The sequence below is a fragment of the Pollicipes pollicipes genome, unplaced genomic scaffold, assembly GCF_011947565.3.
Source record: "Pollicipes pollicipes isolate AB1234 unplaced genomic scaffold, Ppol_2.1 Scaffold_3447;HRSCAF=4054_pilon_pilon_pilon, whole genome shotgun sequence".
Lineage (NCBI taxonomy): Eukaryota > Metazoa > Arthropoda > Thecostraca > Pollicipedomorpha > Pollicipedidae > Pollicipes > Pollicipes pollicipes.
The window spans coordinates 177,229-201,765 of NW_023596297.1; the positions used below are offsets into that span (position 1 = coordinate 177,229).

General features: G+C 62.3%; 1 protein-coding gene across 1 annotated transcript in view; it reads left to right on the forward strand.

Moving 5' to 3' along the window:
- Nucleotides 1-23,020, forward strand: part of LOC119091443 (protein tramtrack, alpha isoform-like) — a 44,591-nt gene extending 21,571 nt beyond the window's left edge. The window contains exons 4-7 of the mRNA XM_037214238.1: nt 1,411-1,485; nt 9,815-9,866; nt 19,770-19,903; nt 21,137-23,020. Coding sequence (XP_037070133.1) covers nt 1,411-1,485; nt 9,815-9,866; nt 19,770-19,903; nt 21,137-21,478 — 603 coding nt within the window. The 3' untranslated portion in view covers nt 21,479-23,020. The remainder of the gene's footprint in view (nt 1-1,410; nt 1,486-9,814; nt 9,867-19,769; nt 19,904-21,136) is intronic.
- Nucleotides 23,021-24,537: the final 1,517 nt, after the last annotated feature.

Consider the following 24,537-nt stretch of genomic DNA (forward strand, 5'->3'; position numbering starts at 1 on the left):
TGGGTGTTACCAGGTCTAGTTTTGCTGTGATGGTGTCTGAGTCCCTAGAATTAGATTGTCGCCATTTCTACTTGTAACCGTGCGGTCGCGCACGGAGGCCCTGTTTCACCCGTGGCCAATCTTCCCAACACATCCTGGGCGATAATGTGAGCCGCCCCGACGTTGCCTTTTCGCTCTCGTCAATTAAATCCAACGGTTGTTTCTATTCGCTGCGCCCCGGTCGTCGTCCGGGGAGAGGCATCAGATAGGGATTCCCAGCTAATGACCGGGCTCCGCGCTCCAACCGGTTTGCGGCGTTCTGCGCGACGGCGGCTCGGCGGCGGTGGAGGAGGCGGTCCTGCCGGGCCGACACCCCTCTCGCTCTGTCTCTCTCCGGCCAGGGGCACGGGGCACGGACGCGACGCGACGCGACGCCTGCGCTCGGAAGGGGCGGGGCTCGGCAGAGGGGCGCGTGCGCGCACTACGGCCGTCCGCCGCCTGCTCGCGGCTACCTGCGAGCCACCTGCCGCACTTTACCCTTCCGTGTTTCGCCACGGCTAGGCCACGTGACCTTGATGGAGGGAGCCGATAATGAAAAATGGTGCCGTCGCGGGACGCTGGAGCGGTCTTGGGGTCCTCTCCGCTACCTGGCCGGGGCAACGGCCGACCAGTGCGATTTCCCGGGACTGCCGTATCGGGGGCGCGGCGGCGCTCTGGCCCGGAGAGCGCCGATAGTGGGCGTCCACACCCCGCCGAAAGACGACGAGCTGTGTTCCGGCACCCGCCCGGGCCGGCGTGGCAGGGGAGGATCCGCGGGCGGGGGAGTCGCGATGGCTTGCTGGCTGGCTGGGCTTGTTTTGTTCTGGGAGTCACCGTGCTGCAGATTTGAACGCTCGTGGGAAAATGTTAGCGGCGCCGGAGAGCGCTCGAGACGAGTGTGTGGAGGAAGGGCTTTATTCCGAGCCCGGCGCCTGAGGCAACGGCCGTCGGCCCGTCACGCTGCTACATCAGTGCCGGCCCAGTGATGTTCAGCTGATCAATCAAGAACGTCCAAGAATCGACCGACGATGCATGGGCGTCCGCCTCCTGGCACCGACTATCGTACAGCTCATCATTGTTTACCCGTACAACACCTGCACTATGATTGTCTTCCACCTGCTCGCCTGTTTTCGATGGATTTCCGCCAAGCCCGCCACATGCGTCCCTGTCCCTGTCCCTGTCCCTGTCCTGTCCGTCCCTGTCCTGTCTCTGTACGTGTCCCTGTCTCTGTCCCGGTCTCTGTCCCTGTCCCTGTCCCTGTCCCTGTCCCTGTCTCCTCTCTCTGCTCCTGTCCTTGTCCCCGTCCCTGTCCCGGTATCTGTCCCTGCCGCCGCCGCCGCCGCTGCTCGGGCCCTCCGCGGGGCGACTGCTGACCGCCGTCCGTGTCCGCAGGTCATGTCCAGCACGGGGTCGGAGGAGAACCACGGCGCGCCCAGCACGCCGACCAGCGAGCCCGACATAGACAAGGTGAGCGGCAGGGAGCAGGAGCACCGCCGGCCGGCCGGCCATGGCCGCACCTGTAGTCGTATGCCTGCACCAGGACTGCACCTGCCGCCGCGGGTTAGCTAGCACTGGGGTTACGGACCTGGCATAGGTGTCCGCTGGGGCTGCCGCTTGTCTGCTGTAAACGGCAGGGAGGCGGCCACCGCCGGCCGGCCGGCCATGGCCGCACCTGTAGGTGTATACCTGCACCAGGACTGTACCTGCCGCCGCGGGCTAGCTGGCGCTGGGGTTACGGACCTGGTACAGGTGTCTGCTGGGAAACGGCAGGGAGGCGGCCACCGCCGGCCGGCCGGCCATGGCCGCACCTGCAGGCGTATGTCTGCACCAGGACTGTACCTGCCGCCGCGGGCTAGCTGGCGCTGGGGTTACGCACCTGGTACAGGTGTCTGCTGGAAACGCGGGGGTGGTGCGTACGGGTCGCTGCCGTGGCTGCGCCCGTAGTGGACACGGGTTTGGTGCAGGTGTCTTCTGCGGCTCCGTCTGCCCCGTGTTAAACGCGGGGACTGCATAGGTGTCTGCCGTGGCTGCACCCGTCGGTGATAGACATCAGGAGCAATACACGCACGTGCCGTTACCAGACATATGTCGAGTCCAGAAGCAATAATTCGAGCCCATTTACGGGTGTCTTGAGCAGCCCGAGCATGGGTCTGAGGCTCGAGTGAACGGTTGTCAGATCCGAGTCTGATTTTTCAGGCTCGGAGTCCGAACTTCGAGTCCGAGTCCTTGGAGATCGAGTCCGAGCTCGCGTTATAGGAGACCGGTTCCCAGGCCTTGTATGAAGTGTTCAATCCCGGTTCTGAGTCCACTCTCAGTGATGTAAATGTAGCCATCGCGTACTGACACCTTCCGGCATTGAAAGTGTTGCGGAACTGCAGGCGGGTATGATGACCAAAGTGTAACCATGCGCTTATGGCCTCCCTGAGGCACGATTAGGCGGCGCTGAATCTTATGCAAACCGGTTCATACTAATTCAAGTCATCCAAACCTAACCGAAGTGAACCGAAACCAAGCGAAACATACCTGACCTACCCTACCAGAATGATATTAGGTCCCAGAGAGTGAGTCCGAGCCCGAGTCCGGGTTCGTCTGGGTTGAGGCCTACCCCCGATGGCTACCTCTGTCTGATAGGCCCGGATTGACTTGGATGGTGCTGGTGACCGCGCCGATATCATGAACCGAGTCTGACGTGATGGGACTCAGCGTGTCGTGGTCATTTATCAGGCTTCATTTGAATGCGAAGGGCTTGTGTTCTCTGCTTGAATCTCAGGCATAGGGACGTAAAAAAGAAACGCAGATTTCTCCGACGCTTGAGCCGCCGGAAAGAACCGTTGATACGTGCTCGATGACCAGATGCCCGGTGGCAGTGTTAGCTTCCACTATTGTTGTCCAGCGCTGTGCCTGCTAATGTGGCATGAGACGTTTATAATGGATTATAACGTGTAATGCCACTGACGGAGTCCTGTCAAATACTGATTCAGACATGCAGGAAAACAACTTGATAGCTTGTTGACTCACTTTGGTGCCATCATTTACATGTTAGAAGGGTTTTGCTGAGTTCATTTTCGAGGCAACGTTTGCCTTTGCCGCAACTCCACCCACGACCGATGTGCGTGGATGTTGCTGTTCATCTCGTGATCACAAAGTGTACAACGCATGCGTTTGTCCAGGCATACTTTGGCACAGACAGAAGAAAGTATGGTGAGTGGCTAAAAACTGTGTGAAGTTTTTTGTAACCCCGAAAAGCAGGTTCGCTTGTCTGGTTTACGTTGTCCTGCAATACTGCCTTGCGTACTGGAGGGCTTCCACTTAATCACTGATGTGCTGGTAAGCGGCGTGCTCAGAAGTGAGCACCGAACGCGCGTTGATTCTCATTTCAACCCCGCCACTGACACACTCGGAAGGACCGCACGCTTCCTGTCTGTCCCATCAGCGGTGCACCATTTTCACGGCAGCACGATTCATCAGGAGCTCCATTGCGAGCGGGCGCGCGCGCGCGCGCGTGTGTGCGAGTCCGTGCCGCGGCATCCGCTGCTGCGCCGGCTGCTGCGCCTCCGTTCACGAGCCTGGCAATCTCGACTGCGGCACCGTGACGGCATTTGCCAGCCGAGCCGGCCGCCTGCCGTGCGGCGGTGCGCCGCGTGCACGCGTGTACGCCTCGCTGCGCCGCCGCGCTCGGCGCGCCGCCCGGCCGGCGACCTGCCCCAACCGGCCGCCGCTGAATGCAGTGCGCTGCGGCGCTGTTTGCGCTGCGCCGCCGGCCCGCCCGCCGGCTTATTATTGAAGCCAGCGCGGCTGATTTATCTCGCGGTCGGCCGGCGCCCGGCGTGCACCGGCCCAGGACTTTCTCATCTCTCCGCCTCTCCCCCCTAATTCCTGCAGAATGAATGCGTTCTTTGACTCTGCGCTAGTTGGCCCTTCCTGGTCGTAAAGAGCCGCGCAGAGTAACGACCTGTTGGGGTAATGTCCGTTTTTGCCAGCGCGGCCGGCCGGGCGCCCATGCAGATCGCGGCCGGCGGCCGGCAGCCGGCGCCGGATCGCCAGTCGGTTCACGTGCGTGGCGCCCGGTGTCGGCGGCGGCGCGTCGCGGCCGACGGAGCAGGGCGCCGGCGAGCCGCGCGCGCGCGCGCGGTAACGGGCCGCGGCGACGGCCGATCGGCGGCGTGGGAGTGTCGCCCGCCGCCGCAGGCGCTCGAGTATGACCCGCCATTATTTGCGCCTGGAGCGCCACATAGCCACGGTCACGGGCCGGGCCGGCCGCTAATTGCGCGGCGCCGACAGCGCGGCGCTTTTTGTGGCGCGGGCCGCGCTAACCGGGGCGGCCCGGGCGGTCCTGGTGTCGCGCAAAAACCGGCCGGCCGCCGCCGATTCGCGACCCGCCGGCGGCCGGCGGCGGTGACAGCGGCCACCGGTCAGCCGCGCCGCGCGCGCCCGGACACCGCGCGCCGGCCGCCGACCCGGCGACGGCGGCGTCGACCGCCCGGGAAGACAGGCGTGTCGGCTGACCAAGGGGCTGGACAGATGGGGGAGCTCACGGCATACCTGTCACCAGGGGGCTTGAACACACAGGGGATGTGCGGCATACCTGTTGACGTCGGGCTGAACACACAGACGGCGCACGGCATACAAATAAGCGCATCAAAACACACAGTGCAAACAGGGCATGGCGGTCACCAGCAGCTTAAACACCTGGGAGAGATAAAAAACACACATTATAATACATGTGTCGAGAATGGTCTCGACACAGAGCAGATGCACCACGTATCAATCAGCGATGGGTTAAACAAGCTGCGAGTACACGATACGTGCGCGGCATGCCTGTCCGTAATGGTCGAAAACCAGCGGACGAACGGCATCCAATGGTGCATTGTTGAGCGGAAACAAAGCGGCGTGCCGGTTGACAGCGTAATAAACAAACGGCGAACACGCGGGGTGTCTCTTTGCAATAGGCGGGCTTCGCGGCTTACACATGACACGGTCCGAAGGAAAAAACCGCACTGCGGGCACAAGACATACTGTGAACAGCGGGACAAAACACGCAGGGAGATGTCCAGATGTCAACGGCGGCCGCAGATGGCCCTGCAAACACACGAACCATCCGTCAAAAATACACGGCACACACCAACGCAACACTGAGAGAGTGTCACGAGCATTGCAAACAAATCATGCGGAGGGCATCAGTATTGGGAAGCACGTCAGCGGTATGTATCCACGCGCGGATGCGTTGCTTGACGTTAGTCGAGTGCGAGAGCTTGCCTGCCGCCTGTTCGGGAGCCCGGGAGTCTGCTCCTGGCAGGCGTGTCACCATGCTGGTCCCTGGTACTCCGTGCCATGCTCGGAGCCGTGTCGGCGCCACTGCACAGAGGCACCGTGGTCGGCCCGATCTCCGGGGCCGTGTCGCGGCTCACTGTGTCTGATCGGTGTTCTGGCGTCAGTCCGCGCCTGGTGTCGGCGTAGTCCGCACCTGGTGTCAGCAGACGGCGCTGATGAGAGTTTAGGATTTTTGATGGGTGAGACCAGGATGTGCATGCCAGGTATCGGCGTTAAGTTGTGTGTGGGAATGAACGCGTGTGCTCGCAATTTCTGGATGGCTAGTCGGCAGCAGGACAGGTGTCATGAAGGGTATATTGCCATCATCTTGTTATCACCGTCTCCTAACTTTGGTGCTACTGCCATGTCATGCGCAGTTTTGCTTTATCGTGACTGGAATGCTCTGCATTCGAATTATGTACGTAGGTAACTCACAATTTTGCAGCTGGATGGCAAAGTTCGCAAACAAAGCTTTGCCAAAAAAGTTGTAGATCCAAATGGGCTTTGTAATTTTGCTCTTTCCATGCATCGCCGTATTTCTAACGTTTTTGTGTGTGTGTGTGTGTGTTCTGGATGCAGCTGCATCCTCTGGAAACCTTAAAGCCCCCACCATGGAGTTTACATATGTTTTAATAGTTTTTCATCATTGGTCCTCATCATTCACATCGAATGAGCCGATCACTTCCACTGATCGACAATGCTGCTTCCATCATGACAGCTGGTCACCCGATGAAACCAGGAGGCATCGGTGGGGTCTGCCACAATCAGTCATCACGCGATCTTGGACGTGTTCTCAGTTATCGTCGGCACGCTGCAGCACACGACATACACGTGCTTTAAACCTCTGCTTTATGCTGCGGAAGAGCTTATTGCCGGTGGCGATCTGTTTTCCCGGCGCTGTTAATTTGGTAATGATTGCCCCAACCTCTGGTGGGGTAATTTAATGTTATCCTGCATGCAGTAATGACAGGCTGTTCAGTTCATCAGCGCCCTTGGTGCCGCGCTTTATGCGCACGTTTGTGCCCTCCGGCGGCGCTTTGGCCGCGCGATGAACCTGTCGATGACTTGGTAAGGGCCAATTGTCCGGACGAAATTTACTTACCCATCGGACACACGTCATGGTCTATAACTGGCGTGGCCAGTTTTTTGTTTGTCCTGTCTCATACTGGCACGGTTGATTCGATGAAGGCAGCTGCACGGTGGCCGGGCGGCCTGACGCGTCCCGCAGAGAGCAGACACGGACGCGTGCCCCCAAGACACGCCGATGGACGCGGTGCCGTGACCTGCACCAAGGCGCCGTGGTGTGGGTCTGGTCTTGCACGGCTGCATGCGCCGCCGCACGGCATGTGTGCGCGGCAGTGCATGCACGCCGAGCGTGCAGCAGCGCCGGCGATGGCTGCAGTCCGCCGGCCGCTGCTCTGGCCGCTCCGCCACTACTCCAGTGGCCGGCTCCAGGTCCGGGGGAGATACGGGCAATGTTTGCTTGATCGCGCTACCGGCCCCGTGATTATGCTCGCCCTCAGGTGGCAGTGCTTCTGAGCCAGCAAGCGTGTGCCTTTCCAAGGACTGTCCTGCTCCGGCGAGTGTGTCCCTTATCCAGTGATTCCGTTCCTGCCGCGGCGAGCATGCCTCTCTCCACTGAGCCTTTCCCATGCTCCTGCTCCTGTGGTCACACCCCTTCTGCAATGGTCCTCTCCTCGGTCTAGTGCGCATGTACGCCCCTTTCCAATGATCATATTCCTGCTCCATTAGGCGCGCCCTTCTTCAATGACCCCACTTCCCTGCTCCAGCGATTCCGACCGTTTCCCAGCTCCATCGTCCCTGCGTCGCTGAGTGGCACACCGCTGCCGCCGCCGCCGCCGCCGCCGCCCGGCCGGCGGCGGTGCGGCGGCCGGGCGGCGGCCCGCGCGGCCCGCCCCGCGGCCAGACGGCAACGAACGGGTTATGTGCGCGCCAGTGCAAGCAAACAAGCCGGCCGCGCGGCCGCGCCGCCGCCGCCGCCGCCGCCGGCCGGATGAAAGTACGCTTTATTGGCGGCCTAACCCAGTTACACGCGGAAAGGCTGGCCGCTGGCGGCGGAATTTATGCGTGCGCCCGCGCGCCGTTATGATGGCGCGCTGTGCGTGCCGCACTTTCGGAACGTGCAACGGGCGCTGGGAGGGCGTGAGCGGCACTGGCGCGGTGATCTGAATATCGGGAGGGCGTGCGCCGGCCGGGCGGAGGCGGCGAGAGGTCGGGCCGGCGTGGCGACCGTGCCGTTAGCCGGCGCGCCGCGGCGCCCTCCCCCTAGGCCGACCGCCGTGCGACAGGTCGCGGCGCCGGTAGGGCACCAGCTCGGATTCTTCTGGGTAGATAGCTGTGTAAGGGTAGATGGATAAGTTGGATATCGGAAAGAATGCGTTTCCAAGCATTTTGTGGGTGTGCTTTTGGCCGGACATGTTCTACGCAGTCGCTTCGCCTTCGCCAAAGCTACTTTTCTTTTGATTTATGCCAGAGCTCGTAGGACAGGGAGGTTTACAGCAGTCAACTGCTGCCTATTTCTCCGATATAATATTTAGTTAGCCCTTAAGGCTCTAACCATACTATTGCTAGGGATAGTTTCGGTTTCTTCTTAGTTATGATCAGTTTGAATCTCAGATATTGTTTCCTCTTTGAGACACAAGTGGGCTTGGACAATTGGACGTGACAGTGTTGACACCGGCTAATGCATCGATTTGCTTTTCTATCAAGATGTTATTTGCTTAATTCCGCTGCCGGCAAAGTTTGTGTGAGGCTTTGGAAATATTCCGACTTGTCCTCCTCGTGAATCCGCACTCGTGAATCCTGAATGACACCTCGACCCGACCAGTACCTAACCAATGTGTGAACGGACGGTGTAAGATGGCAGCCACTTCAGGCTGAAGTCGAGGAGATGGTGTTCCGGCCGATTCAAAATTCACGCCAAGACACCGACTGCGGACAAGCATGACGGCGAGACGGCACGTTGGATATCGGATAGAATGCGAATGAGCGTGACACCTGACACAAGCGCAGCTTGCAGTCACCGCACCAGAACGGCCCGCCAGTGCCGGTGGGGCCGCGTGGCCAGCGCGGCTCGCGGCGCTGCCTGGGGACCGGGCTGGCTGATGACAGCGCGCGCGGCGTCCATCTGACGGCCGGCCGGCCGGCCGGGCGGGCCGGGGGGGCGTGGTTTCTTTTTGCGTGCGGCCGCGGCGGCCGTGTGAGAGCGGCGCCGCGCCGACGGAGCGCAACCGGCGGCAAAAACACGCCAGCGCCACCGGTCCGCGCGGCAAAACCGACGCACTGACGACGGCGGCGGCGCGCGGCAATTTCACGGCGCTGCTGCCGCGCCGCCGGCAGTGTCAACGTGCCCGGAGCGGACCGCGAGGCGACGAGCCGCGTCGCGGCTGACGGGCGGGATCGGCCTGGCGCACCGGGGCCGACGGGGCGGGGCGGCGAACACCTGCCGCCGCCGCCGCATGGGTGCAGTCCACGCTGCTGACCCGCTCTCCGTCCTGGGCCTACCACAGCTTGCTTGTCCGCCGTACGCTGCCGTGAAACGTGACGGTGTCACCTGTCATTTTATAGCAGAAGCTGTGGTGGTGGGAATCCGACGTATTTTGAACGGAGATTCAGCGGCACCGGGAATCGCGCATCTCAGACCTTGGCAAAAAAAAGTGCCTATGTGAGATTATTATAATCGCGTCATCCACATGGCGAAGCCACAACATCGCGAAGCGCTACGGAGTTTCAGGTGCAGAAGTTGTCTTGTCGTCATTCGCCAAACAAGGAAGTGTCTGGTCGCTGGTATGACCTCGAGTTAGCGTCATTTGACGGGATGCCACAATGCAACCAGATACGTGTTTGCCGTGTCACATCATCGGTATGTTCTGTTAAGTTCATCCGTTACCAGATTCTGCGTTGTCACGTCGACCGTCGGTTATGTGATCTGGCGGACCTCGCCTTGTAAACGGATCGGGCTTTTCAGGTGGACCTGCTAGAAGGTCACCTTATGTTAGTTTTGCAAGAACGACTAAAAGATCGTTGTCCCATAGCTCAGTACTTCATCATAAACCACCCCGAAAACCGAAACTTTGTCTCGCTATGCCGTTTCTTCGGCCCTTAACTTAAGGATCCAAACCCGGCGGCAATGCAGATGCAACAAGAGGTACTCCATAGGACCCCAGGGCTCCATAGTACTCGCGCTCCCTGGGGTCCATATTGTGACCAAACATTTGCGGAATTAATAACAGTGTAAAGCTCCTGGCGAGAAGCACGATACCAAACAGCAGGCAAGTTTGCCTAACTTTCTACACATTTCACGCAACGCATTCGGCAGGCCCAGTCTGCTTGAAAGTGTCTGTCACTGTCGCGCAAACTCTGGCGATGCCCGCTTCTCGCCGCATACCATTGCGACGAGCCTGGCAGGCGCCGGCACCCGCCCGCTCCTTCCGCTCCTGACCGGCGTCCGTCTGCCGTTTTCCAGATCAGCAACGGCTCCGTGGGCGAGATGCCGCCCCACTGGGACTCCAATTTGTGTGAGTATCGCGCGGCACATCTGCCCGCGTTATCGCCGCGAATCGCCGCCCGGCGCACGTCACCGTGCAATGATGCCCGACTTATTATTCCAATTTCACCTTTCACTCCGGTCCGGTGCGTGTCCGTGTCCTGCCGCCCCTCGGCCGCGTGTGTGTGTCTGTGTGTCTGGCCGGGTGTGCGTGTGTGTGTGTGTGTGTGTGTGTGTGTGTGTGTGTGTGGTGTGTGTGTGTGTGTGTGTGTGTGTGTGTGTGTGTGTGTGTGTGTGGTGCGTGTGTGTGTGTGGCGTGCGTGCGTGCGTGCGTGCGTGCGTGGCGTGTGCGTGCGTGTCTGTGTGTCTGTGTGTGTCTGTGTGCGGGGACGTATGCACGCTTACTGTCTGTATAAGCGTGCACTGTGACTCGAAAGGTATATATGAACAGACCGACTGACTGTTGCCCGCCTGTTCGTCCGTCTGCATGTGTCTGCGTGTCCGTTTTTACGTGTGTCCTTCCGTGCGTCCTTCCGTCTGCCTTTCTGCTAGCTCGCCCGCGTTTCTTCACAGGCGTACGCGGCCCGGCGAGCCGGCACCGCACAGTCGATCGACTGCCGTGTTGGGCACCCCGGCCCGTCGCCGGCGCCGTTCGCCGGCAGATCACACTCGGCCCCGGTCTCATGTAGGAGGCAGCCCCTGGCGACCACCCCCGCCTGCTCGAGACACTGTCAGGGGCGCTCGAGAGTGATGCGAGTCGGCGGCCGGCGCCGCGCGGGACGTCGCGGCGAAAGTTGTCCCGTCCATCCACGAAACTGTCGCCCTCTCGCGGACTCCCGTGTCATGGTGCAGTTATCCATGCATATTCATCAGTTGTTTGTCTGCGCGCAGCGCGCTCCGCTTCCCAATTCCCTTTCCCATATCCCTGTATCGTAGCATGTCATTTTCTGTGATTTGTTTGTCATTACCCAGCTGTTTGCGCGTTTTTCTGCCCGTTTTTGCCGTGCATTGAAGCGAATAGCTAGCGACCGCATTCTGAGTTATAGGCCAATGGAGAAGACGTTGGCCTAGGTCTGTTATTGCACGGCGGTTCGTTGCCTGCGCCGCTGCTGCCCTCGGGCGGCGCGGCGCAGAAGCTCCGCCCCGGCGCTCAGTGCAATCATCGCGCTGGAGGCGGCGGCGCGGCCGGCACGGAAGCGCCGAGCGCGGCGAGGGGCGCCCACCGGCCGCCGCCGCCGCCGCCGCTCGCGTTGGAAGGAGTCGTTTAATCCGGCCGGCCGGCTGTCAACGTTTTTGTTTTTGGCGTCTAATGGCGGTGGCCGGGCCGCTGGGAGGCGGTGCGGGGTCCGGCGGCGGCGGCGACGCGCCCGCGCCGGTCGCCGCCGCCCAATCGATGTCGTCCGCCTGGCACGGCCAGCCGGCACGCCACTCATGACGGCCGCGTGCGTGCACGCAGCGGCTGGCCGCCGGCGCCGGGCGCCGCCGACCTGGCGTGACCGGGCGCTCGGGTGTGACGCCGCCTTCGCGCTGACCCGGCCGGCCGGTCAGCTGGGCGACGGCAGAGCCGCTCTGCCGGACTGCTCGGCTCCGGCCAGCGCCGCCGCCGGTCGCGGACGGGACGGCGGCGTGCGGTACAGCCGCCGCCTCTCGGCTGTTTATCACCTGCTCGCCCCGGTCGACGACCTTTGCCAAAAGCTGATCTGCGCGGATTTTTCACTCATTGTTGTCGGCCGCATTCCGGGGCATCTCGAGCGTCCGGGCCGGATTATTTATTGATGCGGCCGCCGGGCGGGCGAGCGGCCATTCCCCGGCGATTTCACACGGGCGGCGGCGGCGGGCCAGGTCGCGTTTCGCGGGACTCGTTTGGCCGGGCAGCGATGGCCGCGGATGATTGGGACCGGCCGGGCCGCGCGCCGACCGGTTCCGGGCGTCCCGGCGCCCGAGAGTGCCGCTCGGCTCGGGCGAGAGAGAAAAAACGCCGCGCGGGTAGATGACCTTTCCCAATTTCGCATGAGAGAGGACCCTTTTTACGACCGTCAATTCGGATCTGGAATGGTTTTTTGCCTGAGTGCGCGCGTCCGGGCCGACGGCCGCGGAGTGACGTCAGGTGGGCCAGTGCGCGGGGCTGTCGGCCGTGGCCGCACCGTTCGCGCCGTCCGCGCCTGGGCCAGTCGGGTCAGCCCGCAGGTGCGGCGCGGCGCGGCCGGCGCGGCCGGCGCGGTCGGCGCTCTGACAGCTCCATGCGGCCCGGCCGGCGCCGGCGGCGCATCGCCGACGGCCCGCCGCGACGATGAGCTATGGTATTTCGCGTCCCGCCGGCGGGCGGCGCGGCCGTGCTGATGAATGTCGAATCCGCGCCGGCAACGGGTAAAAAATAATTAACGCCTCGCTGTTTAACTGCCGTAATGGATTCAGTGTCGGTGCCTCCGCGGCGCTGGGTTTTTATTTGGCGCTCGGTTATGGGCGGCGGCACCGCCGCTGGACTATAATTTTGACACTAATTAAGCGCGCGATCGGCCGGTCGCCAGCGCTTGACCTGGCCGAAGACGACGCCGCCCACGCCCGCGCCGCCTTTCGCACGGTAATGGACCGCTCGGCGGGCGGGCGGCGCACGCTCCCGGCCGGCCTTGCCACCGCCGGCGGCGACCGCTCGCCATTTGTCCGGCGTCGCGGCCGATGCGCTAATCGTGCGAAACCGGCCGTCGGCGTGTGCCGCCGCCGATTACGCCATTAGCGGCGGAACGAGCGCTATCGCCGGGCGGCGCCGCGCCGACGACCGGCGTCAACAGGGTCGCAACCCCGACGCCGCGCCGCGGATGCCGTCTTTTTGCCGGCGCGCCGCGGCATTAGAAAGCGGTTGCGCGCGCGGTCTGCAGGTGCGGGAATAGGAGCGGCCGGCGCTCGGCTGTTTATCCCGGCCGGAACGCATTGCACGCGGCGCGGCCGGGCGGCGCGCGTGAAAGGGCGGCCGGCCGGCGCGCCGCGGTCGGCCCGCCCACCCCGGGCTGTTCAACGAGCGCAAAAACCGCGCCCGTGCGCCCCGCCGCTGCTATATGTGATCGTATATTGCGGCCGGCCACGACGCGGCATTCTTGAGCGGCGTCGGCGGCCGGAGGCTGGGCTGATCGCGCCGGCACCGGAGAGCACGATCCGGTTGTTTATGTGGCGGCGGTGACCCGAGCGCCGCGCGCCACTCCGCCCGGCGGCCGGGCGCGCTCGCTCTCGCCGCCGCCGCCGCCGGAGAGAGGCGCCGGTCATTAGAGCGGCGCGGCGGCCAGTGCCAAATATCCGCTGGCTGCCGGCGACGGCGGGGCGCCGCTGACCCGGCGCCGGGCCGGCCGAGCTGCGGCGCGGCGCCGGTCCCCCGTCGGGTCGGGCCCGGTCGGGCTCCTGGTCCGCCCGGTCGTCAGCGGGCTGGACCGGCGGCTTGGCTCAGCAGCGGGGCGGGCTGTCCCATCTGACCGGGGCTGGAGGACTGGCGATCAGCCTGACCTGGCCAGGAGGCAGTCTCTCCTGCCTGGACGCGGATCCCGGACATTCTGGGAGATGGCTATGGCCGAGTGCTGTCAGTCAGCCGGTCTTCAAGACGTGGAGGCTGGGAGACGTCAGGTATGTGGTATTATGGGACCTATTGAAAGCAGAATAATCAAATCTTGTTTAAAACATGCGATGACCGTGGTTTGAAAGTGCGGTCACCAAGCCCAGTAGGGACCGATCACCAGGTTATATTTTCCTGATACCTATTGCCGTACAGGCAAGACAAACGACTACATTTGTCGTCTCCTCGGTTGATTTGGCAGCTTGACGTATGGTGACATCACAAAGCTCTGTTGAAACCCGACGTCAAGCGTCTCATGGCGACACTCCAGACCGCCACCTTGCAGACGCCCCGTGCGTGTCCTGGTCTGCCGCTGTTCTGTTGACATCGCTGGCGACTGCAGCCGTCGCGTCCATTCCGTGGACGTGATGAGAGTTTCGATTGTCACCGGACCGGCTGGACAGACTCTCTCGGCCGGGCTCTCATCTCCCTCCTCACTGCAATAACGGGGAAAAGGCCGAGGTGCGCCCGTCGGCCGCGTGGCGCCGGCTATCCGCGTCCTGCCGCGCGGTTTGATTGGCAATATGTGCCAGCTCCGCCTAATCATTGACCGCCGGTTGCTTATACCACTAATACGGTATGATTAACCCTTGCCTGTTCATCTCTGTATCGATGTATTGGCGGCCCGATACGGCACTAATCACGCTGGAGGACGCTCGCCGCCGATCCGCCTGATTCGCCAGACTTCAACCAGCTGGCTGGACGCGTCGTGTCCGCATTGACGGACTGGCCCCAACGGCCGTACTACGGCCACGCCGCCGTCAGACAGAAGCGTCCCGTTCCGCGTCTGTGACGAGATTGGTGCAGGCACACCTAGTGCGGGAAGTCATCTGCGCGCTCCCTGCAGCTGAATACAACATCTTATCGAGTGTATCAGCTCAATCACAGCCTCATAGGCACGGTCAAGCCACGCCGACAAAAAGTACGCATGTTACTAAACAGCCGTCTTGCCACGTAGCTGCCAGCAAAAACCGATTGCCTGATCAGCCAGGCCGTTGGCACAACTGTTGCAATCGTACTTCTGCGGCGGTCTGCCCATTCGTTCAAAAGACCGCCCCAAGCGCGTCGGAAGTAAAAACTCTGATCCCTCCTCAATGGTCTTCACATTTCACCATTGGCGTAATGACCTGTCGAACGTCCGCTCCACCGCACAGCCCGTCTCATCTTGATCTCAGTGGAAGGGCGCGCTCGCGGCAGCCCGGCGCGCCGGCGGGCGCCTCCCGCCGCGTCCGGCGCCCGCGCCCGCGTCAGCGCGGCCGGCAGGGCGGCGGGCGCGGCCGCCGGGTCACCGGGTGCTCCGGTGTCCGGCTGACCGGACCGGCCGGAAAATGAAGTCGTCAGCGGCGGCGGGCCGACGGGTCCCCCGCCCGCCCGCCCGCCGGCCGCCCGCCACGCACCGGCCGGCGCGTGGGAACGCCGCGCGCGTTCGACGTAAAATTGAGATGCCCGGTATGAATACTTTCCGTGCGGGTGATCGGCCTGATGATTCGGCCTGGCCGGGAAAAAAGACGCCGCGTTCTTGGGGCGTTTTTTCCCGGCTGGCGACGAGTCGCCGCGGCCGACGCTCAGACCGCATCTGATTTGTATACATATATTGAATCATTAGAGCTGGTCAGATGTCGGCGGGCGGCCTTTTTGCCGGCGGTTTTTGCACGGCGCGCTGCACGCGAGCGGTTTTTCGTGAATTGGCGTGTGCGTGATTGGCGCGAAATGGCGGCACCGGCCCGTGTCGACCTCACGTCGGCTGTCAGGGGAGGGGCAGAGGCCAGAGCCGCGACCTTCAGCGGGTCAGACCGGACGGGACGGACCCGGCCCTGTGCACGGGGACCGCGGGACAGAGGCCAGAGCCGCGACCTTCGGCGGGTCAGACCGGACGGGACGGACCCGGTCCTGTGCACGGGGATCGCGGGACAGAGGCCAGAGTTGCGACCTTCGGCGGGTCAGACCGGACGGGACGGACCCGGCCATGTGCACGGGGATCGCGGGACAGAGGCCAGAGCCGCGACCTTCGGCGGGTCAGACCGGACGGGACGGACCCGGCCCTGTGCACGGGGACCGCGGGACAGAGGCCAGAGCTGCGACCTTCGGCGGGTCAGACCGGACGGGACGGACCCGGCCCTGTGCACGGGGACCGCGGGACAGAGGCCAGAGCTGCGACCTTCGGCGGGTCAGACCGGACGGGACGGACCCGGTCCTGTGCACGGGGATCGCGGGACAGAGGCCAGAGCTGCGACCTTCAGCGGGTCAGACCGGACGGGACGGACCCGGTCCTGTGCACGGGGATCGCGGGACAGAGGCCAGAGCCGCGACCTTCAGCGGGTCAGACCGTACAGGACGGGCCTGGTCCTTTGCACGGTGGACCTCGAGGCGGAAGCCGGAGCCGCGGCCTTCAGCGGGTCAGACTCGACGGAACGGACCTGGTTCTTCGCACGGGCACCACGCAGGGTGGGAGGACTTACTGGAACGCAAACGGACGCCGGCGGCTCGTCGAAGGCGTGACGGACATCAGTCGACCCTCCACACACGCACGCACACACACACATATAGGATTTGTTTTGCTGTCGGCGCGACCCATCTGATTACCGTCCTGCCTGGCTGGTGTTACCGACAAAAACGGCGCTTGCAGAAACGACTGTGCGTGCCAACGGGCGAGCTGAGGTGCTTCTCGCAGTGATCGCATCGGTCGTCCTCTCTCCGTGGTTCCGTCTTCACCGCCGCCTCATCCTTGCCGCCGCTCCGTCCTCATCGCCGTTCCGTCCCCACTGCCGCTCTGTCTCCACTGTCGTTCTGTTCTCATCGCTATTCCGTCCTCACTGTGTTTCCGTCCTCACTGTCGTTACATATTATCCCCCCGGCCACGTCGGTCCGCTTTTTCGGGCTTGATGAGCCCCCATCCCCTCCTTCCTTACTGCTGCAGCGCTTGTGCATTTCGCTTTTCTTTTGCATGAGATGGAGCACCGAAAGCGAGCAATGGTAATGTGAGGCGCTTTTTATAGACCTGCAGATGTATAGAACCGAATGCGTGTGGAACTGATCGTATTATCAGTGCGCTTTGAGAGTCGCGGCTTCTTTGTGAGCGGTGGATGCCTGCATTGCTTCAGGTCAGGCAAGCTGTATGTATGGTTACCGACTTCTGCACGTAGCTCTGAAGGGACATTGGCCACTATGTTGCACATGTGGTTCTATCTAACAAGATGCATTATATTGCCGTGTCTTATCAGCTGACATCTCATTTGACGCTTCGGACTGCACGTTCGTGCGCGAACTCGGGCATCCGTCAAACCACGATACCTTGGTCCTGTCCCTTGACCGCCCTTGGGGAGTCAGGATATCATGTCATGAACTCGACAGTGGACAGATCACTTGCGGAAGATTCAGCAGTTCGCCTTCAGCAATACTAGCGCGACGCTCGGCTCGGCGCTGCATCGTGAAGCCGAGCAGCTGAGCTGCCCGTGTCCACCCTTCCTTCCACCCCGCCAACGGCCGGCGTTGCCGGCCATGCCTTCCGCCATCAACATGGCCGAACGGCAATTTCACAGCGGTATTAATAATCGTCCGGCCGGGTTCAATATTTAATGAGAGCACCTCTCACATGGCGCCCGCTCGTAAAGGGAAAGGCCCATAAAGTTGGCCTGCATGAATGGGAAACACGTAAACAGGCGGCAAAAAGCGGCGCGCCGCCTGGGACCGCGCGGCGCCGTGGCGCGGCCAGGTCAGTGTTCGCGCGGGTCAGCGGCGGCGGCGCGGCACCGGCGCCGGGTCAGGCCGGACGCCGCGCGCCCCGCGTGCCGTTGCAGCGCGCCGTTTTTGTCGCGGCGCGGTCGGCATGTGCGGCGGCGGCGCTGGGAGCCGCGCTGCGATCGCCGCCTCGTCAATCGCAGGTCGGGTCGCGGCGAGCGGGCGGAGAGCGGCCGGCGGCGGGAACCGAGGAGGATGAGGCGGGAGACGCGGCCACTGGGAGATGACGGCAGCGCCGGAGGTGGCGGGGTGACGGTCTGGGGATGGGCTCTGGAATACGCCGGGCGCCATGCTTCCCGTGGTCACCCCTGACAATGTTGATGATGATGATTATGATGATGAGCGCTGTCTGATAAAGCGATCGAAGCGCCTACAGCAAACGTATCTGTTCGTATAACGAGACCAATTAGCCATATCCTCACTACCTCTCATCGAACCATGTTTAGCTCGTCAGCGGTATGCACATCCGGTGTTGACACGGGCTCCTATTGGAGCCCACGTTTTGCTACGCTACCAACGTCGTCGAGAAGCTGCCATCACAAAGAGCCCAGCTGCCGCCGCGCTCCCGACACCTGTGCCCGTACATCTGTCCCGGGTGTCGCATTCTTCGCTTGTTCGCATGTTGCGACCGGGGGTGCTATGTGTGTGTGTGTGACACAGCCGCTCCGATCGGCGCTTGGTCCTATCTTTGGATTCGTGGGATTTTGTTCAGGCTCGGGTCCAGTTTTGGTACGTCGGGCCCGTTTTGGTTTACCGGGTCGCCCCACGAGTGCTTTACACTGCTAAAGGTACTTGGGCCCATCGGCCTCAGCCCTTCCTCCACGATTTCCTCCAGGGGGATAATGGCCCCAGTGGCTTCACCCTTGGCGACACCACTGGCTTGGTGCAGCCTTGGTAGCTCCCGGCCCTATGTCCTCTTTAACAGTCGTTTCTTGCTCGTTGTTGGGATTAACAGCAATCCCTTTGGCCGGATGTGTCACGAAATATGCTACTCACCCTAGCCTTCACCTCTCATTCTCAGTCTGGACGCTGGTACATGCCTCGTCGCGGGCACCTTCCATTGTTCAGGCCACTGGGCTATGCTGAGCCCAGCCCATCGCGGCCTGGCGGGTTCGGCCTGCCGGCTCGATGGGTGCCCCACGCCTGCCCGGTACCTGGCAGCTCCTCCCGGCGTCGGCCGATTGTCGGCAGGCTGTCGGCGCGTCGCTCCGCGCTCCCGCCGACAGCGGTGGGCGGCCGTTTTTGTCGCGGCGCGGTGCAGGCCGGCAGCGGCGGCGGCGGCGGCGGCGGCGGCGGCGGCGGTCCGTCCCGCCGAACTGCACATTAGCCGGGCGCCGCTCGGCGCGGCGAGACTGGCGGAAATAAGCGGAGGCCGAGCCGTCGCGGCGTCTGCGCGCGGCCGCGCAGCATCGGCAATCAGCGGCGGCCCCCGGCTAACTGTACCCGCCATTAGACAGATCATGCGCGTCAGGCGGCGACACCGCCGCCGCGTGACACGGCGTGGCGGAGGCGGCAGAGGCGCCGTCGGCGGGAGACGGAGGTCGGCGCTCCGGCGGCGCCTTGCCGCCGCTGTCGGGCGCCCGCGCCGCGCGGCAGTCCTCTGCAGTCGGGGCTTCCGCAGTCCAGGGCCTTCTGGAGTGGAGAGCTGTCACCCTCGGCCCGTGATCTGGGGCCCCGTGACCTGGGCTCCGTGGGCTCCCTGGCCGGTGTGTCGGACTCTTGACCTCGGCGGCCCCGCGGTCCCGGCTTCTCCGCCATCGGTGCCGCACCGCCTCGAGTCTCGCGCCCCTCCTCGCGGGCGCGCCGCCCGGCAGCGCTCCCGGCAGCGCTCTCCGGTGCCGCACCGCCTCAAGTCTCGCGCCCCTCCTCGCGGGCGCGCCGCCCGGCAGCGCTCTCGGCAGCGCTCTCCGGTGCCGCGCCGCCTCGAGTCTCGCGCCCCTCCTCGCGGGCGCGCCGCCCGGCAGCGCTCTCGGCAGCGCTCTCCGGTGCCGCACCGCCTCGAGTCTCGCGCCCCTCCTCGCGGGCGCGCCGCCCGGCAGCGCTCTCCGGCGCCGCTCCGGCGGTCGTCAGCTGGTGCTGCGGCCGCGTCGCCGCCGTTGTCGCGGCCGACGCCCGGCCCGCCGGCCACCGGCGGCGCCGTTTTTGTGCGGCTCCGAGCGCGGTGAAACGCGACATTTCTGGTGCGCGCGTGCGGCGCAGCGGCGTGCGCGGACGCTCGGTGAATGGGCGATGGATGGGTGGACGCTCACCGGCGCCGCAGTGGTGCAAGCTGGACCGGTACCGCATGCGCCGCGCGCGGACGGCGTTGGCACCAGGGAAAAGGCGCCTGGGATGTGATGTCGTAAAGAGGTCTTTTGCGGCATTACGTTTTGCTCGTTTATTGTCTGCGCTCATTTGCTGTGCCTTGCTCGCCCTCGCTGTCTGCTCTTTTGTACTGGGTTGTGTGTTTACTCCCAGTTTGCTCGTCTGTGCTTCGTGCACTCGTTCGCTTCTCGTTCTCCCGTTCTCTCATCATTAGCGCGTCCTCACCTCGTTGGCTCGTTCGCACGTCGCCGGTGTTGGGCGTGTGGGGTCTGACCATTCACCACCTGCCGGCAGCGAGCTACATGAACAACTACATAAACTTCGCGCCGACGCCGATGCGGCCCGAGTGGAAGCGGTACAAGCAGTACAGCAAGACGGACCTGCAGCAGGCGCTCGACGCCGTCAAGGGCGGCATGACCGCCCTCCAGGTACGAACACCGCGCGACCGGGGGAGGGTCTGGGCCAGCTGGGGAGAGAGAGGTGGCCTGAATTACCGGGAGCAACGGGTGAGAAAGGATAGTTGGGCACCGGTGGCGGCGCGCTGCTGGTGCGAGCGGGCGCGCTACGAGCGGTGTCCGTGCTGCGTTAGCGGCAGCGCAGAGGTCGGAGGTTGTGGAGAATAAAATGCTTAGGAGGCATGCGTAATTTGGAGAGGTCTTCAAAAGAACGCAGACATCACGTCAGCGATTTCGTGTCATGAAGCTTGTGTTATGGCCCATATGTGAGTTTTTGCCTCGTTTTTCTTGCAAAGACGTGCCGGAAACAACAGATGAAGACGGGAGCCAAGTGCGACAAAAACCGTTTATTGTGCAAATCCTGGTCCATCTAGATCATATCAGAAGCCGCATAAACATGGGCATCAGCGTGTTTATTAAAAAAAGAAATGCTGTTTTTCATACACGACTGACTGACTTTGGGGCCGACGCAGACATTTGGGGGCCGAGGACCAGGGAAACAGAGTCCTCTTCAAGTTGGCGGGCTGAAAGGTTTCCGGTTATATTTTCATTTAGCGCAAATGCGTTAGTTTGAGTGGAGTTGATTGGGGGAGGGCTCAGCCACCGTTGGCTCTGCTAGTTCCCATGCCTCTGGCAACGATTATCTGAAGTGACTCAAAGATCCACACGTTAGGTGGTTGCTAGGTGGCAGCACTGCTCGTACGCGGGTCTGGCGCCATCTATAACACGCACTTGTTTTGGATCACCATCTTCGATTTCGATTTCCGTTGCTAAAACAGCCGTTCGAAAACTTGAGGTTAGCGTGTGATGAAATGCCATCGGCTCCTACACCAGCTTGTGTATTCCTTGCCACCGTTAAGTCAAAGGGTTTAGTGCATATGGTTTCCTGAATAGAATGCGTGAACATGTGTCCCGTAGTCTCATGTAGCGAAGTATATACTAAAACATGTGATGGTGGGCTTCTAGAGTGCAATTCATGTCATTTTCAACATTGTGTGTGCAACACGCTAGTCTGTCCCGAATTGGCCAGAGAAGGGGAAAGCATCATAAAAAAGCGCCGATTGAGTGCTAAAGCTGTTAAAAAGAAAACACTTCTCAGGCGGGCTAATCCCGCTCTGATCTGTCAGGACCCCTCGTGAGAGCCTTGTGGCTGCCGGCCCGGTCCAGCCCGGCCTGAGCCCTGCTGACACCGTCTCACTCCGGCAGGCGTCGCGCAAGTTCCACGTGCCGTCTCGCACGCTCTACGACAAGATCAAGAAGCTGGGCATCCCGACCATGCCGCGCCGCTACCCGCGCTCCGTGGGCGCTGTGCCGCCGTCGCCGTTGCCGCTGTACCCGGCCGCGCCGCCCACTGACGAAGACGACGGCCAGGCGGAGCGGCAGCGGGCCAACGGCGACGCCAGCGACGTGCAGCGGCAGCCGATGGAACTAGTGGTTGGTAGGCGGCGCCCGAGCGGCGGCGCCCTCGAGCGCGAGCTCGGCGAAGACGGCATCAAGCGACACCGCGACGAGTCGGACGATGCCCGCGAGCTGGACGTGGTGGCCTAGCGCGCGAGCGTGCGCGCGTCACACGGATTGTGATCTAGCAACGGAGCATTCCACGGTCTGTCTCCGCCTCATGACAAAGGTAACCATATCAAAATGTGCACCGCGGGCGCCGGCGCGTCTGTCTATGGTAGTGGGGTGGCTAGCGTCTGGGCGCTCAGGGTGAGCGGAGCCCCTGCACTGTACAAATTGTGGTGTGCAATGCCGGCGGCGCCGGCGGCTGGCGCGCGGCTGCGGGACCGGCCGCCGGGCCGCCTGTTGCTCAAGTGAGAATCAAAGGGTGCTGGCCGGGCCGCGCGGCCGCTCGGTGCGCGCGATGCCCCGTCCGCACCGGCCCGGTCCGCTGGTGGGTCCTCACACAGGGCACGCGAGTGCTGGCCGCGCGCACCTTCTCATTGTAGTGTGTTCGTCTGTAATTACGCAGCTGAACGGGGGGACGCCGATCGGTGGGGAATTACATGCAGCGTTGTCATGCCCCCTCTTGCCCGGGACTCGGACGGTGATGCTGCGTTTTGCAGTCAGGCGTGAAGCAGATAAGGTGGGTTTGTTATCTACAATGTGGCCGCTTCCTGAGCGCTTTTGACTGCCGACTTTGTTAGCTTGGCTAGCCGTGCACCGATGCTTCCGCTTCTCTTTATGTGCTGTGCTCACGTCCTAGGCCGCTTCGGGCCGAGCTCCGTGAAGCTCCCAGAAATCAAAACCTCCGCCGCTGATATTATGACGTGATATTTTATGGCGTGCGCGTCGGTGTGATCATGTGAGCCGAACTCAGACATGTTTGTTTCATTCCGCCGTGCCCGTGCGGACTGGAGCCCACGATATTACCATGTATCTCAGAGATGTGCTGCTCGTGGCACAGGGAGTACGGTCACACTTGAATATGCACAGGTGTTAACCGTCTATGCATTGTTTGGCGGGCCGTCGTCACTCGTGCACCAAGCGAATGTGGAACATCGAAGTTACACGCGACTTTAATTAAACGCAAGTGTTTCATTGTTTTGATGTACTGTTGCGTGTGGTTCGTAGTTTTGTGAACAGAGGGATGCCTGAAGACATAGGCTGTAAGGGACAACCATGCCTGAAGACTTGCACAATTAGGCTAGATTTCCCGGTACGCGAGACTGCACGGTGCCGCCGTGGTTGTCGGGAGGGTGTTAACATTCCGATGAACCTTGGCCGGCTGGCCTGTTGTGTGTGGGGGTCGGTTGGGGGAGGGCGTGGCCAGCCGTCGTGTGGCCCCTCTCTAGTTTCCATATCTGTGCGCCTTCGGACTCATTCCGCCGTCCTTGCGCGCCGCCTGGCGGCGCGCCGTGGCCTTGCTCGCTCCAGCCGGTAGGGGCGCCACTGTCGTCGCGTGCGGACCCGCCGCCGCACGGGCGTGTTCGGCAGGGCCGGCGCAGCAGGGAGGCCAGGGGAAGAGAGTATTTTTGTTACTGCCAGTTGCGTCCAGGGCACAGGAGGACCGAGTGTTGTCTGTTATTTACTTGATAGAACTAATTTATGGGAGTGGTGTAGATACGGTGTAAATAAATGCGTCTGTTGGCTGCACTTGTCTGCACATCTCGTCCACCGCTCTTTGCAGTACCGGCACTGGCAGGGCGTGCTGGCCGGCTTACATTACGTTTCTGTGCAGACACGCCCTGCGTGACTGGGACAGAGGCCACATTCCCACCCACGGTGGCTGTAGAGCGGAGATACAGTGCGGAGACAGCATGAAGCAAGCGCACACGCGCGCCGCACGGCTGTTCCCAGTGAGACAGCGATCTGGGGACCCGCACGACGCCGTCACGAGGCTCCCAGCTGGCGCCTGACCACGGCACACGTGTAGGTCCAACGGCGCTGCGCTGCTACTCATTGGAAAGCTTAGTAATGTATATGTGATTGTAAGCTATATATAGACTTTACGATGTCCCAAGTGGCATCATCAGACATGCAGCGGTGTTCCAGTATGCAGGAGCACGGAGAGGTATCACGCAGAGGCATCAAATGTCGCTCGCGGGCGGGCCGGGACAGTTACGATGCACTGACCGACGAAGTTGCTCGGCGACTTCTATGACATGGAAGACAGAGCTTTTATTTCACAAGGCTTTCCTTAAAAATGGGAGGGGCCTGGGTGCGATTCCCCAATACTTTTGCTTCATTGTAAGGTTTTTTTAATGTTCCACACCATTTCCATTATCAGCTGGTTATTTTGTGTTCGCTCGAAAACGCAGGCGTTCCGGCAACCAGTAACACCACAAACCAGGCAAAAAGCATTGATGTATGCCACCGCAGGGCAAATACAACCAAACTTGTGATGCCAGCTGGCCCGCCTGTGAGCATGACCTGCACCAGTCAGCAGAGGCAGCGTGCGCCGGCCCGAGCCGCTGTGGGAGGGCGCCGTCGGTGCTGACGACCTCTGCTCTCCGTGCCTCCCCTGGCGACAATCACCGGCGGCCTCGCCAGCGTGCTCTCCTCTAACGAGGAAAGCCCGGGCGTCTCCTTACAGGTACGGAGCGTTCTGGGCGTAACTGAACACGACTCGCGACTGGCTGGGCGTCATGCGTTTTCATGCATTACCTCTTCCTCCTTTTGTGACGGGTCCTGCCAAGCCGTCACCCGTCCGTCACCGCCCGCCCGTGCCGCCACCAACCGTGTAGGTTACCCTTATCATGAATACAAGAGGGGCGAGTGCTATTTGACATGCTTTATCAACTGTGGTCAGTCATGAAGTCGCGCGCGCATTGCAAGCTCAGAAGGCACCGGAGAGGTGTTCTGCGTCGGGCGGGGAGGCCGTCACCGCTGCCGCTAATCTATCATCGCTCGTCGCCAGCGGGGCTCATTACGGTTTCATATGTGAACGCCGCTTTTGCGGCGACAGAGGCAGGCGCGGGGATCATTATTGAATCATTGAATGAGCGGGTATCGCTCGGAACCGAGTCCGATCCCGCAGGCCGAGGCCGGGGGCGGCGCCGGGCGACGGCCGGGAGGGGGGGGGGGGGGGGCAGCCCCCGGCGGTCCTCGCCCGGCCGTGTAATGTCGGGACACACAGATCGATTTGTCCGGCGGGCCGGGTACGGTTA